At 45.0% G+C, this 14558-nt stretch overlaps 1 protein-coding gene across 1 annotated transcript in view; it reads right to left on the reverse strand.

Annotated features, from left to right (window-relative positions):
- The window catches only part of LOC145359623 (eukaryotic translation initiation factor 3 subunit J-like), a 37189-nt gene extending 33782 nt beyond the window's left edge, over positions 1 to 3407 (reverse strand). The window contains exons 1-2 of the mRNA XM_080214327.1: positions 3321 to 3407; positions 3116 to 3201 (exon numbers count right to left, since the gene is read on the reverse strand). Of these exons, the coding sequence (XP_080070453.1) occupies positions 3116 to 3201; positions 3321 to 3342 (108 nt within the window). The 5' untranslated portion in view covers positions 3343 to 3407. The remainder of the gene's footprint in view (positions 1 to 3115; positions 3202 to 3320) is intronic.
- Between the last annotated feature and the right edge of the window lie 11151 nt (positions 3408 to 14558).

Here is a 14558-nt window from a genome sequence, read left to right on the forward strand (position 1 = left end):
ATTTACCCGCTTTCGCCCTGTAACTCTGCAATTCTTCCTTTCCAGGCAACAGTCTATCTCCCATTTGAAAGTCTCAATGGAATATGCCTTACCACATTCTCAGGAAGTGAATTCCAAATCTCAAACACTTGCTAAGAAAAAGGTTTTCCTCGTGTCGCTGAATTGAACAATTGGTTACAGTTTAAGCTGCAGGCACCTTTTAGTTTACATATATTTAATAGAATTTTTTAGCATATTTAAATCAATCCAATGCAGTTACCAATTAAATCTGAAGGCAAGAACAAATGGGATGTGATCTGTTGGCATCCAATTTAGCAGCAGCACCACAAATATCACATATCAACGTACCCGCTACCCCCAATAAACAGCCATAGTAGCCTCTTCCAAAGTAGCTTCAGCTGTATGTGGCCCACACCAAGTGCCAGAATACTTTACCACTCTAAATTGAGCTTGACTCCCTGACTTAAGAACTATGCAACATACATAAATAAATATATTCTTGATCAGAGCAATCTGAAGTAAAACACCGTTATTTTATTTCTCTATTCCTTTTGGCATGGCTGCATTAAGTAAACCTAAAGCAACAGCAGACCTGAGAACTATTTAAACTAAACATTCACATACCTCAAATAAAGCTTGCACCTTGTTTAAAGGAATTCAAGAAATTAATCTAATTACATTACTCCTTTGCATTACTTTTGTTCTTTCTCAGAAAGTGGGGTGGCACAGCAGTTAGCACTGCTGCCTCTCAGCACCAGGGACCCAAGTTCGATTCCCTGCACTGGTCACTGTCTGTGTAGAGTTTGCACGTTGTGTGTGTCTGTATGGCTTTCTTCCAGGTGCTCCAACAGTCCAAAAGACTGGCCATGCTAAATCCTCTGTGTACTCAAACAGGCACTGGAGTGTGGCAACTAGGGGATTTTCACAGTAGTTTCATTGCAATGTTAATGTAAGCTACTTGTGACACTAACAAATAAACTTGAAACTTGAGTTTCCCTGGGCTAACAAACCTGTGGCCCTTACATAGATGAATAAGTTACCCCACACATTCCTCACCCCTGCAAACAATAAGTAAAGTGGCATAATTCAGATCTCTATGTGCCTCCCTTTGCTCCATCAGGAAGTTCATTATCAGAGGGCGGTGTCAGTACTGATGGAAGGGGTGGAAACACCCAAAAAAAACAGACCATAAAACATTCAACAAAGCACAAGGATCACGGAGATAAAAATATCTCAGGAGTAAACAAATCTAAAAAACCTAGTCTCCCTTAGAGGATTAATAATAATTGATATTTATGTAGCACCTTTAACCATTCTCAGCCACAAATCGACACCAAGTTGGGAAGAAAAAATTAAAAACTGACCAAACATTTGGCCAAAGAGATGTGCTTTAACCAGCATGTTTAAAAGGGAGAAAGGGTTACCAGGACTGGACAGGTTAGAGTAAGAATCCCAGAGATCTGAGCCCAGGCAACTGAAAACATAGATACTCATGGTGGGATGAAGGGTTTGGAGGATAAATGAAAGTTCAGAATTAAAAATAACAGAGACCTTGGAGGGTTAGAGGATTGAAGGGGGTTACAGAGAAAGGCTAGGGCTGATGCCAGGGAACGACTTGAACATGAGGATATGAATTTTAGACAGGAGGCAATTGAGAGCCAACACTGGTCAGTGAGCACAGGGGTGATGGTGAGTGATCAAGAAACACACCCAATATGCAAATAGCATAGCACTACCACTTCCCTCAACAGCAGGAACCATGTGGAAGTTATGGTGACGTGATATTCTTCTCCATATCCGAAAGAGACATCCCCGCCAGAGCCAACAATATGCTCCACGGGAGAGAGCAAGCCTTGCCACTGGGTTGATGTTTGGCCTCAGGAGTAGATGGTAGCAGTGGGTGTCCTGCCCCAAGGTTGGGGAGTGGGTGAGGGGGGAGTTGGGGAGTGGGTGAGGGGGGAGTTGGGGAGTGGGTGAGGGGGGAGTTGGGGAGTGGGTGAGGGGGGAGTTGGGGAGTGGGTGAGGGGGGAGTTGGGGAGTGGGTGAGGGGGGAGTTGGGGAGTGGGTGAGGGGGGAGTTGGGGAGTGGGTGAGGGGGGAGTTGGGGAGTGGGTGAGGGGGGAGTTGGGGAGTGGGTGAGGGGGGAGTTGGGGAGTGGGTGAGGGGGGAGTTGGGGAGTGGGTGAGGGGGGAGTTGGGGAGTGGGTGAGGGGGGAGTTGGGGAGTGGGTGAGGGGGGGGTTGGGGTTGGGGAGTGGGTGAGGGGGGGGTTGGGGTTGGGGAGTGGGTGAGGGGGGGGGGTTGGGGTTGGGGAGTGGGTGAGGGGGGGGTTGGGGTTGGGGAGTGGGTGGGGGGGGGTTGGGGAGTGGGTGAGGGGGGGGTTGGGGTTGGGGAGTGGGTGAGGGGGGGGTTGGGGAGTGGGTGAGGGGGGGGTTGGGGAGTGGGTGAGGGGGGGGTTGGGGAGTGGGTGGGGTTGGGGTGTGGGTGAGGGGGGGGTTGGGGTTGGGGGTGGGGGGGTTGGGGTTGGGGAGTAGGTGGGATTGGGGAGTGGGGGTTTGAGTTGGGGAGTGGGTGGGGGTTGGGCGTCCTGCCCCAGGGGTTGGGGGTGCACCCTGCCCTGGGGGAGGTGTTGTTCGGTAGCGGGGGGGTGGGGCGGGGGGGTTGTTCGGTAGCGGGGGGGGGTGGGGAGGGGGGGTTGTTCGGTAGCGGGGGGTTGTACGGGACCAGGGAGGTGGGGGTTGTACGGTACCGGGGAGGTGGGGGTGGTTGTACGGTACCCGGGGGGAGGGGGGGGTGGAGTTGTACAGTACCGGGGAGGTGGGGGGTGAGGGTTGTACGGTACCGGGGGTGTGGGTTGTCCAGTCCCCAGGGTGGTGTGGTGTGGTGAGGTGGGGTGGTGTAGTGGGTTGTCCGGTCCCCGGGGTGGTGTGGGGGAATGGGTTGTCCGGTCCCCCGAGGGGAGGGGAGGGGGGTTGTGGTGGGGTGGGGTGGAGTGGGTTGTCCGGTCCGGTCCCCGGGGTGGTGGGGGGGATGGGTTGTCCGGTCCCCCGAGGCGGGGGAGGGGCGGGGTGGGGATGTGAGGGCGGAGCTGTCCGGCCCGGGCCTGCTGCTTCTTTACCTTCACATCCTCCTCCTCGTCCTCGCCTTCCCATTTGTCCACAATCACCGGCTTGGCCACCAAATCCTGGGCCTGGAAATCATCGTCTGCAAAGAGAGCGACAGTGAGCCTTTAGCGGGACGCCGGAGTGAGAGAGAATAAAATAAATCCATCCCCCTCAAACCTCTCCATCCCCTCACAGTCTGCATACACAAACCACGCTCACCCCAGCCGTCCGACTCCGCCATCTCCACTGCTTGCCCGCTCAGTCACGCCGTGGAATTGTGGGATGCTGGAGGACTAGGAATGTTGGGATGTTGGAGGTCTGTCCGGGAGGACCAGGGGTCTGCCCAGCTTCCGCTGCCAATCTGGCAGCAACTTACAGGATCAACACTGTGCCAACTTATTTCCTTCATTTGCATTTAAATGCTTTATCCATTCCGTAAATTACATTATATTAACGTATATATGAGCGCTATATTAAATAATTCATTCTCTTGTATTGAAAACCTACGGGTAAATGGCCTGCATTTAAATTGCGCCTTTAACATAGTAAACCTCTTGGAGCGTATCAGTGTGATTGTCAAATAAAATTACGCACAAAAAGAAATATTTGGGACCCAGATGTGGGTTTTAAGGAATATCTTCAAGTAGTAGTCTAACGAGGAAATTCCAGAGCTGCCAATTAACATTGAGATGTAGACTGAATCAGAGTGATTCTCAGCAGGTCTGGTAGCATCTGCCAGGAGCTCTTTTCTCTCCTTAGAGATGCTGCCAGATCTGCTGAGATTTTCCAGCATTTTCTCTTTTGGTTTCAGATTCCAGCGTCCACAGTAATTTGCTTTTATCCAGTCTATAACTCACTGCCACTTCTCTTCCAGGAATGCCTACCCTGAGGAAGTACTGCTCTTCTTTCTCCCAGGATTTCTGTATGTCTCTCTCCCCCTATTCATGTTTCATTCCCTCATCCTGCAGTATAAATATCTCCCACTTTCAATGCCCTTTAGCTTTGACTAAAAGGTCATCTGGACTCGAAACGTCAGTTCTTTTCTCTCCTTACAGATGTTGCCAGACCTGCTGAGATTTTCCAGCATTTTCTCTTTTAGACCAACATAACGTCCCTGCTCTTATCTATGCCACGACCGATAAAGGTGAGCATCCCATTTACCTTCTTATCTCCTTTCCAAAGTGTATAACTTTGCAATTTTCAGGGTTAAATTCCTTCTGACCAACCAATCTACATCTTCCTCCAAACTAAGACCTACTTCCTCATAATAATGACCCTGCCACTCTTCATCAAGTCATCCACAAACTCACTTACCACCACACCCACATTTATATCATTTATATCTAAGTAGAAATGGTTGAGAACTTCAAGTTTTTAGGTGTCCAAATCATCAACAACCTACCTGTCCTGGTCCCCCCCATGCCAACACTATAATTAAGAAAGCCCACGAATGCCTCTACATTCTCAGAAGACTAAGGAAATTTGGCATGTCAGCTATGACTCTCACCAACTTTTACAGATGCACCATAGAAAGCATTTTTTCTGGTTGTATCACAGCTTGGTATAGCTCCTGCCCTGCCCAAGCCAGCAAGAAGCTACAAAAGGTCGTATATGAAGCCCAATCCATCACGCAAACCAGCCTCCCATCCATTGACTCTGTCTACACTTCCTGCTGCTTTGGCAAAGCAATCAACATAATTAAGGACCCCACACACCCAGACATTCTCTCTTCTGTCAGAAAAAGATACAAATGTTTGAGGTCACGTACCAACCAACTCAAGAACAGCTTCTTCCTCGCATGGACCTACCTTGCATTCGGTTGCTTTCTCTACACCTTAGCTTCTACTGTAACACTACATTCTGCACTCTCTCATTTCCTTCTCTATGTACAGTATGCCTTGAGCTTATAGCGCTCGAGAAACAACACTTTTCACTGTACACTAATACATGTAACAATAATAACTCATCACAGTCATGAACAATAAAGGACCTAGAGCTAGCACACCAATGGACACCAGTTACCAGTCACACAGCCTTCCACCACCACCCTCTGTCCCCTACCACTAAGTCATTTTTGGATCCAACTTGCAAAGTTACCCTGGATCCCATGTTTTTTACCTTCTTTATCAGTCTCCCATGTGGGAGCTTGTCAAAGGCTTTGCTGAAATCTATATAAATTGCATCAACTGCATTACCCTTATCTACACACCTGATCACCACCTCAAGAAATTCATGCAAATTTGTTAAGCATGACCTCCCTCTGACAAAGCTATGCTGACTATCCCTAATCAAACCTTACCCTCTCCAAATGGAGATTAATTCTCTCTTACAAAATTTTCTCAATAGTTTCCCCACCACTAACAAGAGACTCAGGAGTCTGTAATTTCCAGGTTCATCTCTACCACCCTTCCTGAAAAGTGGAACATTAACCATCGTCTAATCTTCTGGCACCTCTCCTAAACTCTACCAAAAATTTGGACCAGGGCTCCAGTAATTTCCTCCCTTGCCTCCCACAGCAGCCTGGGATACAACTTGTCTGGACCTGGAGATTTGTCCACTTTTAGGATCCTTGTGTCCACAAGGCGGGGTCCTTGTGCATGAGTCGCAAAAACCCAGCCTGCAGGTGGTCAGGAAGGCTAATGGGATGCTGGCCTTCATAGCGAGGGGGATTGAATATAAAAGTAGGGAGGTCTAGCTGCAGCTGTATAGGGCATTGGTGAGGCCGCAGCTGGAGTACTGTGTGCAGTTTTGGGCGCCGCACTTACGCAAGGATATTTTGGCCTTGGAGGGAGTGCAGAGGAGGTTTACTAGGCTGATGCCGGAGTTGAGGGGGTTGAGCTATGAGGAGAGGCTGAATAAACTAGGCTTGTACTCGTTAGAGTTTAGAAGAATGAGGGGAGATCTCATTGAGACGTATAAGATGATGAATGGGATGGGTAGGATAGAGGTGGAGAGACTCTTCCCGCTCAGAAAGGACAGTAGGACTAGGGGGCACAGCCTCAAGATAAAGGGGGGGCAGTTTAGAACGGAGTTGAGGAGGAACTTCTTCACTCAAAGGGTGGTGAATCTCTGGAATTCTCTGCCCGTTGAAGTGGTAGAGGCTGCCTCACTAAATATTTTTAAGATGCGGGTTGATGGGTTTTTGATAAGCAAGGGGATTAAGGGTTATGGGGAGAGGGCGGGAATGTGGAACTGAGCCACGACAGATCAGCCATGATCTTATTGAATGGCGGGGCAGGCTCGAAGGGCTACATGGCCTACTCCTGCTCCTATTTCTTATGTTCTTAAGCGCATCAAAACCTCCTCATTCCCTATGACAAACTGTTCAAGAACCTCTCTGTCCCTCTCCACAAATTCTGTATCTATATCTTCCTTCTCCCAAGGGAAGACAGATGTGAAGTACTCGTTTAACACCCCTGACGATGTTTTCTTGCTCTCCATAGATTTGCCCCTTGGTCTTTAATGGGCCCTATACTTGCTCTAGTTATTCTCCCATTAATATACTTATGGAACAACTTGGGATTCTGCCTAATCCTACCCACTAGTGCTTTTTCATGTCCCTTTTTTGCTGTCCTAATTGCTATCTTAAGTTCACACCTGCACTTTCTATAGTCCACTAAGGCCTCCAATGATTTTGCTTCCTTTGTACTGTTAAAACCTCTCTTTTCTTTCTTATCCACCATTGGATCAAATAGGCATCCTTCCCACCTCTGGGGTAATCTGCCTATGAGAATCCTTTACTATTGTAGGAAGTCTCACAACCCCAGGTTATTGCCGGATCCAAGCGGAGAGGATCTCCAAGAAACTTTAACCTGGTATTGTGAGACTTCTAACTGTGTTTACCCCAGTCCAACGCCAGCATCTCCACATCAATTCTTTACTATCTACAGAATACATTGCAACAATTAATCCAAGCTTGCTGCAAACAGAACTTATTAGTCCCATGACCACTAGTTACAAAAATAGCAGCACCATCAGTGACCTTCCCCTCATCATAAGATCAGAAATGGGGATATTGATTGCACAATATTCAGGACTATTCACAACTTCTCACATACTGAAGCAGTCGGTGCCTGCATGCAGCAGGACCTGGATAACATTTAGGCTTAAGCTGATAAGTGGTAACATTTATGCCACAAGACTGCCAGCAATGGCCATTTCCAACAAAAATGGTAGCACAGTGGTCAGCACTGCTGCCTCAGTCCAGGGTCACAGGTTGGATTCCATCCTTGGGTGCACAGTCTTCCTGTTTCTGCCTGGATTTCCTCAGGTGCTCCAGTTTCCTCCCACAGTGCAGGTTAGGTGGATCAGCCATGGTAAATGCACAGGGATACAGGAGTCAGGTGGGCCTGGGTGGAATGCTCTTTCAATGGGCTGAATGGCCTCCTTCTGCACTGTAGTGATTCTATAGTTCTAAAAGACAATCTCCCCATGATTTTCAACAGCATTATGATCAGTACCATTCCAGGTAAATCTCCCACCTGTTACACCACATTACTTAGCCGTGTGGTAAGCAGAATTCTTCTTGGCTTGACAGGAGGACCCTGTTAGTGGTGAATACCATTCATGTTGCTACTGCATAGTAGCAGCGTGACCTAGCTAGATTCAACGTCACTTAATTCTTGAGATACATTGCCCTTCCCAGGTAATCTGAAGTAGACTAGGCACTCTTCAGGGTTGAGGCCCCTTCATTGTACGATATCCAACAAGCAATGATTTGAATTGGATAACCATTATCCTGCAGGATAGTTTTGAAATTTGTATTTCAGCAACAAGCTTGCAAGTTAGCAAATTTCTCAGGCCATTGGCCAATCTTAGAATGCATGGAAGTGTAGGAATCCCAACTCTTACACTGACCTGTGAAGGTGGGCTTGCAGCAGACAGCAGTGAAGAACCCACTGGCACATTTGTGGCACTGTGGTTAGCACTGCTGCCTCACAACACCAGGGGACCTGGGTTCGATTCCCAGCTTGGGTCACTGTCTGTGTGGAGTCTGTACATTTCCCGTGTCTTTGTGTTTCCTCCGGGTGCTCCGGTTTTCCGCACAGTCCAAAAGACATGCTGGTTCGGTGCACTGGCTACGCTAAATTCTCCCTCAGTGTACCTGAACAGGCGGAGTGTGGCGACTAAGGGATTTTCACAATAACTTCATTGCAGTGTTAATGTAAGCCTATTTGTGACACTAATAAACAAACTTTACACATTCCTCAGCTAGCATTGCTCCATTTCAAAGGTGAATTTGAGCACAGGACAGAGGACATTAGTGTGTACAGAAATAGTTACCTGCAGCTGCAGAGTCAAAGATAACAATCGTATGATCTACAAATTGGAAAGATAACAATCATATGACCTAGAAACTGGAAATATGCAAGTGGTGGGAGGCTTGGGTCCATTGAAGATGTGTTTCCCATGAAAATTGATGAAAGTGTTAGCAAGACCTGGGCCTAGAGGGGATCCCATGGCAACATGATGTGGATTTGCATGGTGTCATCAAAACTGAACTCAACTGCGAGAGTTATTGAGTTCATGAATGAATGCAGATTCTGACAATGACATGCAGCACTGCAGCTTACAGCATGGTTGCCAATGATCAACAATGTCAGTCAGCGTTGGACACTGTTGCCTCATGGCGCCAAGGACCCCGGGTTTGATTCCTGGCTTGAGTCACTGTCTGTGCAAAGTCAGCACGTTCTTCCTGTGCCTGCGTGGGTTTCCTCCAGGTGCTCCGGTTTCCTCCCACAGTCTGAAAGACATGCTGGTTAGGTGCATTGTCGTGCTAAATTCTTCCTCAGTGTACCCAAACAGGTGCCAGAGTGTGTCAACTAGGAGATTTTCACAGTAACCTCATTGCAGTGTTAATGCAAGCCTACTTTTGACACTAATAAATAAATTTTAAAAGGCTGCAACTGGAGAACTTGGCTGGAGAATTCAAAGCACTCAGTTGTTTCAGGTGGAGAATTTAATCCAAAGCAGTAAATAAGTCTTTATTAAGTCACACAATTTCAGTAAAATGAAGGATGAGTGTACAGGACCCGCAAGCAAAAATGGGAAAGTTTGCAATATGAATAACACATCTCATCAATATGGAATGTTTGCAGTCAATTCAACACAATTAAAAACTCACTTATGCAATGTTCAGCAAACATACACAAGCAAAGGCCAACACAACGATAAGATGTATTTTAGCAGCTACAGATAGGCTTCTCTTCTTGAATGTACAAAATTACAGACACCACACAGCAATATTCCAATAAAGCTCCCAGAAAGAACTCCCGCAGATGATCTTCCTACAAACAGAAAATATTTAATTAATAACCAGCCACAATCGATCCATGCCACAGTTTCAATTAATCGTTGTTTAATATCAATTTTTATCCCCACGTAAGGAAATAAACAGACACCGAGCTAAAGAAAGAACTCGGAAGTAATAACTGGAATCCCAGTCAAAGGGGTAGGCTTTAAGGGGAGATCTTAAAGGCTGAAAGAGGAAAATAAATGGGAGAAGATTTCAGGAGGGAATGCGGGGCCTAAAGTGAGCTTTAGAAATCTGTCAGTTTAACAATTCTAACATGAATAGCTGGGTGTTGAAACATTGTACGTTAAGGAAGAGTGAGGTTAAGGCAGGTTCCTGGGGAAGAGCAGTCATACGGGAATGCTTGATCCCAACAGTAGGGGAAATGTGTTTTGCTTCCCAGTACTGGCAATTTTTATCCCCCTCATGCATCAAAGAGCTGCCTCTCCCTCCCCATCACCAACAATTTTATAACTAAGTGTAATAAGTCCTTGGAGGCAGAAGTCCCTTCACCAAAATCCTTTTTATTTATAAGCCTGACAACAGCATACAGAGTGCTGTTAGCAATCTATACTCGGTGTCCCAGAGGAACTGACATGTCTGGTTAGGCGCAAAGAAAGAGGCTCCCTAATCGGTCCATTAGGCCCTTAATCAGGGACATCTTTTGGTGGTTCATATTATAACAGGGCCACCTCAATTGTCTGATTAAAGTCATTACACTAAGAAATAAGGCTGTTCAAAGAAAACATGCAATTTCTTAATGCATCAATGGTTTTCCTCATTAATTGCTTGCAGCAGTGACCTGGAGATTATTCTTTAATTCCTCAAACTCCAGGATAGCTCTGGAGGGTTAGCAACCCTACTCCCTGCACACAGGGAAATACATCACTTCAATACAGGGAAACGACAATACATAGCTGGTGTTCGTCGTACACTCTGGACATGAATGAGCAGGTCCCACCCATTAATAAGAAGTAATCTGCATCATTTTCTGATACTCCGGGAGTGTATCAGAATTTTCCTTTAACTCTGGCCTCCTCCTCAGCTCCCATTCAAAATGAGCGTCCTAGCTTCCCAATAGGGGGCTGAACAGTCTAATTTCCAAACTCCAGTATCTTCATACTGACAACTACCTGCATTTATATAGTGCCTTTAAAGTCATAAAAGGTTCTATCCATTCAAACACCTATCCATTCTAATTCCATTTTCCAGCACTTGGTCCATAGCCTTGTGTGCTGTGGTGTTTCAAATCCTCATCTAAATGCTTCTTAGATGTTCTGAGGATTTCCACATCTACCACCCTTTCAGGCAGTGAGTTCCTGATTCCCACCACCTTCTGGAGTAGCTTAAAGGAGCATCTTAAAATGAGGAAAGAGAAATGGGTTATTTTCCAAAAATCTGAGTGATGAAGGATAGAACCAGAGTTAATCTTTACGCACTTATCAGCATTTATTTACTGAATTATACATTACACACACGCATCTCCTTACCAACAACCACCGTCTATCTGTTCCTTAGTTTCATAGGACTGAATGAATCCCCTTTTAATGTCCACCACAAATTAACCACAACTAATCTACAATTTACAAGGTAGAGAGGCAGAGAAGTTGAAGGAGGTACTTTCAGTGGTTAAGGCTAATGCAGTTGAAGGAACCATCACCAAATCATGTAGCAACAGAAATCAGGGATGTACGAAGGCCAGAATTAGAGCCGCACAGAGACCTCAGATCGTGGTAGGACTGAAAGGGGTCAGACAGATAGGAAAGGAGGAGAGTTATACAGTATTCAGTTATACAGTGGGAATTTTAAAATGGAGGTAGTGCCAAAAACTAATATTATTGAGGGATATAAGATTCCACAGGCATCATTTGTGCCTCAGGTCTGGGTCCTTTAAGACAAAAAAATGCATCAGATGCCCCCTGCCAGTTAGTGGCCTCAAAATATTCTGAAATTGTTTAATCTGAATTTCATCTAGACGTTTATCATCTGGTTGTCCAGCTTTTATCTACGGTCCACTGTCATTACAAACACTTCTGGTAACTACACAATGAAATAAAGCCAGGAAAAGCAAATAGGACAGATGCCTTTAAGGAAAATTACATAAGTGATAGAGAAAGGAATAGAAGTATTTGCTGTTAGGGTAATGAAATAAAGAAAGAGCAGGCTTGTAAAAACATAAACATCACACAAACAAGCTGAACCAAATGCTCTGAGTCTGTGCTGTATGATTTCTATAACATACTGGCAAAGGGTCAGTGTTATACCTCTTAAGTCATTTGCTGTTTTATGCCAAGATGTGAGGACCATGTCTAGGGCTTTCTTCTGAATGTCACCAAGTTCTTCCAACTGAGCTGGAGTCACAGCCACCGCCTGCTGATAATTAAACATGTGAATCTGGATGGGACTGAATACAACCTGCCACAGAAAGGAAAGAAGAAATTAATAAAACAAAATAAAGAGGAACAAATGATTCCAGTAAGTTTGGTGACAACTCGGCCGCAATTACATTTTTTAAAATAAGGTCTCCAAAGATGTGTGGGTCAGTTGGATTGGCCATGCTAATTTTCCCCTTAGTGTCAGAAGATTAGCAGGGTAAATAAGTGGGGTTATAGGGTTAGGGCCTGGGTGGGATTGTAGTCGGTGCAGACTCGATGGACCAAATGGCCTCCTTCTGCATTGTAGGGATTCAATAATTTAAAAAAAATCTAATCTCATAAAATTGACCCTAAAGTTAAGGATAGAATCATAACCAATGATCTAGGTTTGAGTGTAGAGCAGTGCTGAGTTATTTGATCTCAACTAACGCAGTACTGGGCATTGTTACCATCGAGCTTAATGTTATCAGGTTACTTTGGAGAAAAGAGGCACTCTGCTTCTGTTGCCTGATCAATATCCCTGCCAGAGACGCGTATACTTGGGCTGTAAACTTTCTGGCCATTGACCAGCCTGCCAACTCACCATCAATGTTCATAGATGAAAATCACCATGATACCACACAGGGTGATGGGTATCCGTAGAATGTACATTGCTTGAGTGTGACTGCACCTTGAACACTCTGTTCAATTCAGGTCAACGACGCATTATAGAAACATTCAAATTGTTGGAGCACCGTACCATTGAACCATAGAGTCCCGATAGTGCAGAAACAGACCATCCAGCCCATTGAGTCTGCAGTGTAGATAAGAGCCCCAGGCATGGTCCTTAATGTACAAGGGTTCACCTAGGAGGAAAGGCTCCTAAACATGGGCTTTTTAACTCAGGAAAGGAGACATCTGATCTTATAGAAGATTGAAAGATGGCAATGAGAAATGGAAACGCTTAATCAGGAACATCACGGAGGGAGACAAAGGGTCACAGGTTCAAATTAATCAAAAGTAAATTTAGAATATTAGGAAAGAGATATCAATGGTTGTAATAGATTTCCAGATGATATTGCGGAGGGAAAACTTCAGGAATCACTCAAGGAACAATAAGGTTCTGCAGTAGAGGACTAGAGGGTCTTCTGAATAGGCAAAATGGCCTCAAAGAACCTGCAGTTATTCTGTAGGCTTGTGAAATCTCTTCCCAGTAATCAGTCAAAATCATCCGGGGCAAAGAGAAGGAACAGCAAGAAAAAGAAATTCTGCATTTTAATTTCCTCATGAAAGCAACAGAATATTGAGTGAATCCAGACAGGAGGAAGTACCTGTGATATTTCTCAATACACTTTGAAGAAGAATGTTAGACACTCACCGAAAATTTCTTTGGTGGGATAGCTGCAACAGCAACAGTGGTGAGTCCTTCAATCTGTCCTTTAACCAGAGCTGACAGTACAATATCCGGCAGTCCAGCTATTGAAGTGAGAAAGAGGGAGTGAGAATAAAATGGCAAATATAATAAAGTAAGTGCATCCCTTCAAGCAGTAATTATTAGACCTTATTTCCTGTTGTTTCTTTCATGACCCCCACTTTGGCTCTGGGCTTGTTTATAACCTGTTAAATCTCAAACTTCTTCCCGTTCTAATAAAAGATTATCAAGCTGAAATGACAGTTCTGTTTCCTTCTCCACAGATGCTGCCTGACTTTGAGGCCTCTGCAGAGAAACAGAACTGGCATTGTGACAGATTTCCAACATCTGCAGTATTATGGTTTTGCTAATTATACATGTTGCCTGTCCCTGTGTGACAATCACATCAAAGAATAATGGAAACACAAATGCATTACAAATTTTCAGTTGCTCCCATCTCTTCTATGGAACCCCAACAATGACCCAAGCCAGGAATTGAACTCATGTCCCTGGTGCTGTCAGGCAGCAGTGCTAACCACTGTGCCACCACACCACCCCACATTTTCACAGTAACTTCACTGCAGTGTGAATGTAAGCCTACTTCTGACTAATAAATAAACTTTAACTTTAGTTATAATTCTGTTCTAGCAATAATGAGTGTGCGGCTCTGCGAAAGGAAAGAAGGAAGCTGCATTTATTTAGCATCTTTCAAGATGTTGGTAAGTCTAAAAGCACAATCAATAAAATATCTTTGCAAAGTGCAGCCGTTGTTTTAATGGAGGAAAGTAAATTGCAAACTGCAAGATTCCACAAATAGCAATATGGTAAATCAACAGAAAATCTAATCTTTCAGAGGTGGCAAGTTGCGACTAATGCCAATCACTGTGGAAATATGTCTTAATATCTTATCATGGCCAAATTTATGATATTCCCAAAATAACCAGAAAGACAGTGGCTGCTTACCTGCAATAGAACCAATTTCAGTGAATTCTTCAGATCTCCACTGGCTGACCTCTCCAAATGTCTGAGAGTGAGTGACAAGTTTGGCCAGAGCTGCTAACTGCTGTTCATCACAGGGTAGGGCCAGTCTTCCGATCCACAGAACTGCCATACTGAGATACACCAGCACAATGTGCCAGGACACCATTGGGCAGAATTTAGAAATAAAGATTGTTTTTATAACATCAAAAGAAACAGAAAAGAACAGTAACATTTAAGATAGTTTGATTAAACAGAGGACACAAATGAATTTGACACAAACATAGTAACGTGTCCGCTATTAATAACCAACAGACGTTACACAGATGAACATAAAATTACAATATGAAAACTGCTCATTCTTTTGTATTCTGTATTCATTTTTACAGGATATGGGCGTCACTGGCTGGCCCATCCCTAAT

The sequence above is a fragment of the Carcharhinus amblyrhynchos genome, chromosome 28, assembly GCF_965287045.1.
Source record: "Carcharhinus amblyrhynchos chromosome 28, sCarAmb.v2.hapA, whole genome shotgun sequence".
Taxonomy (NCBI): Eukaryota; Metazoa; Chordata; class Chondrichthyes; order Carcharhiniformes; family Carcharhinidae; genus Carcharhinus; species Carcharhinus amblyrhynchos.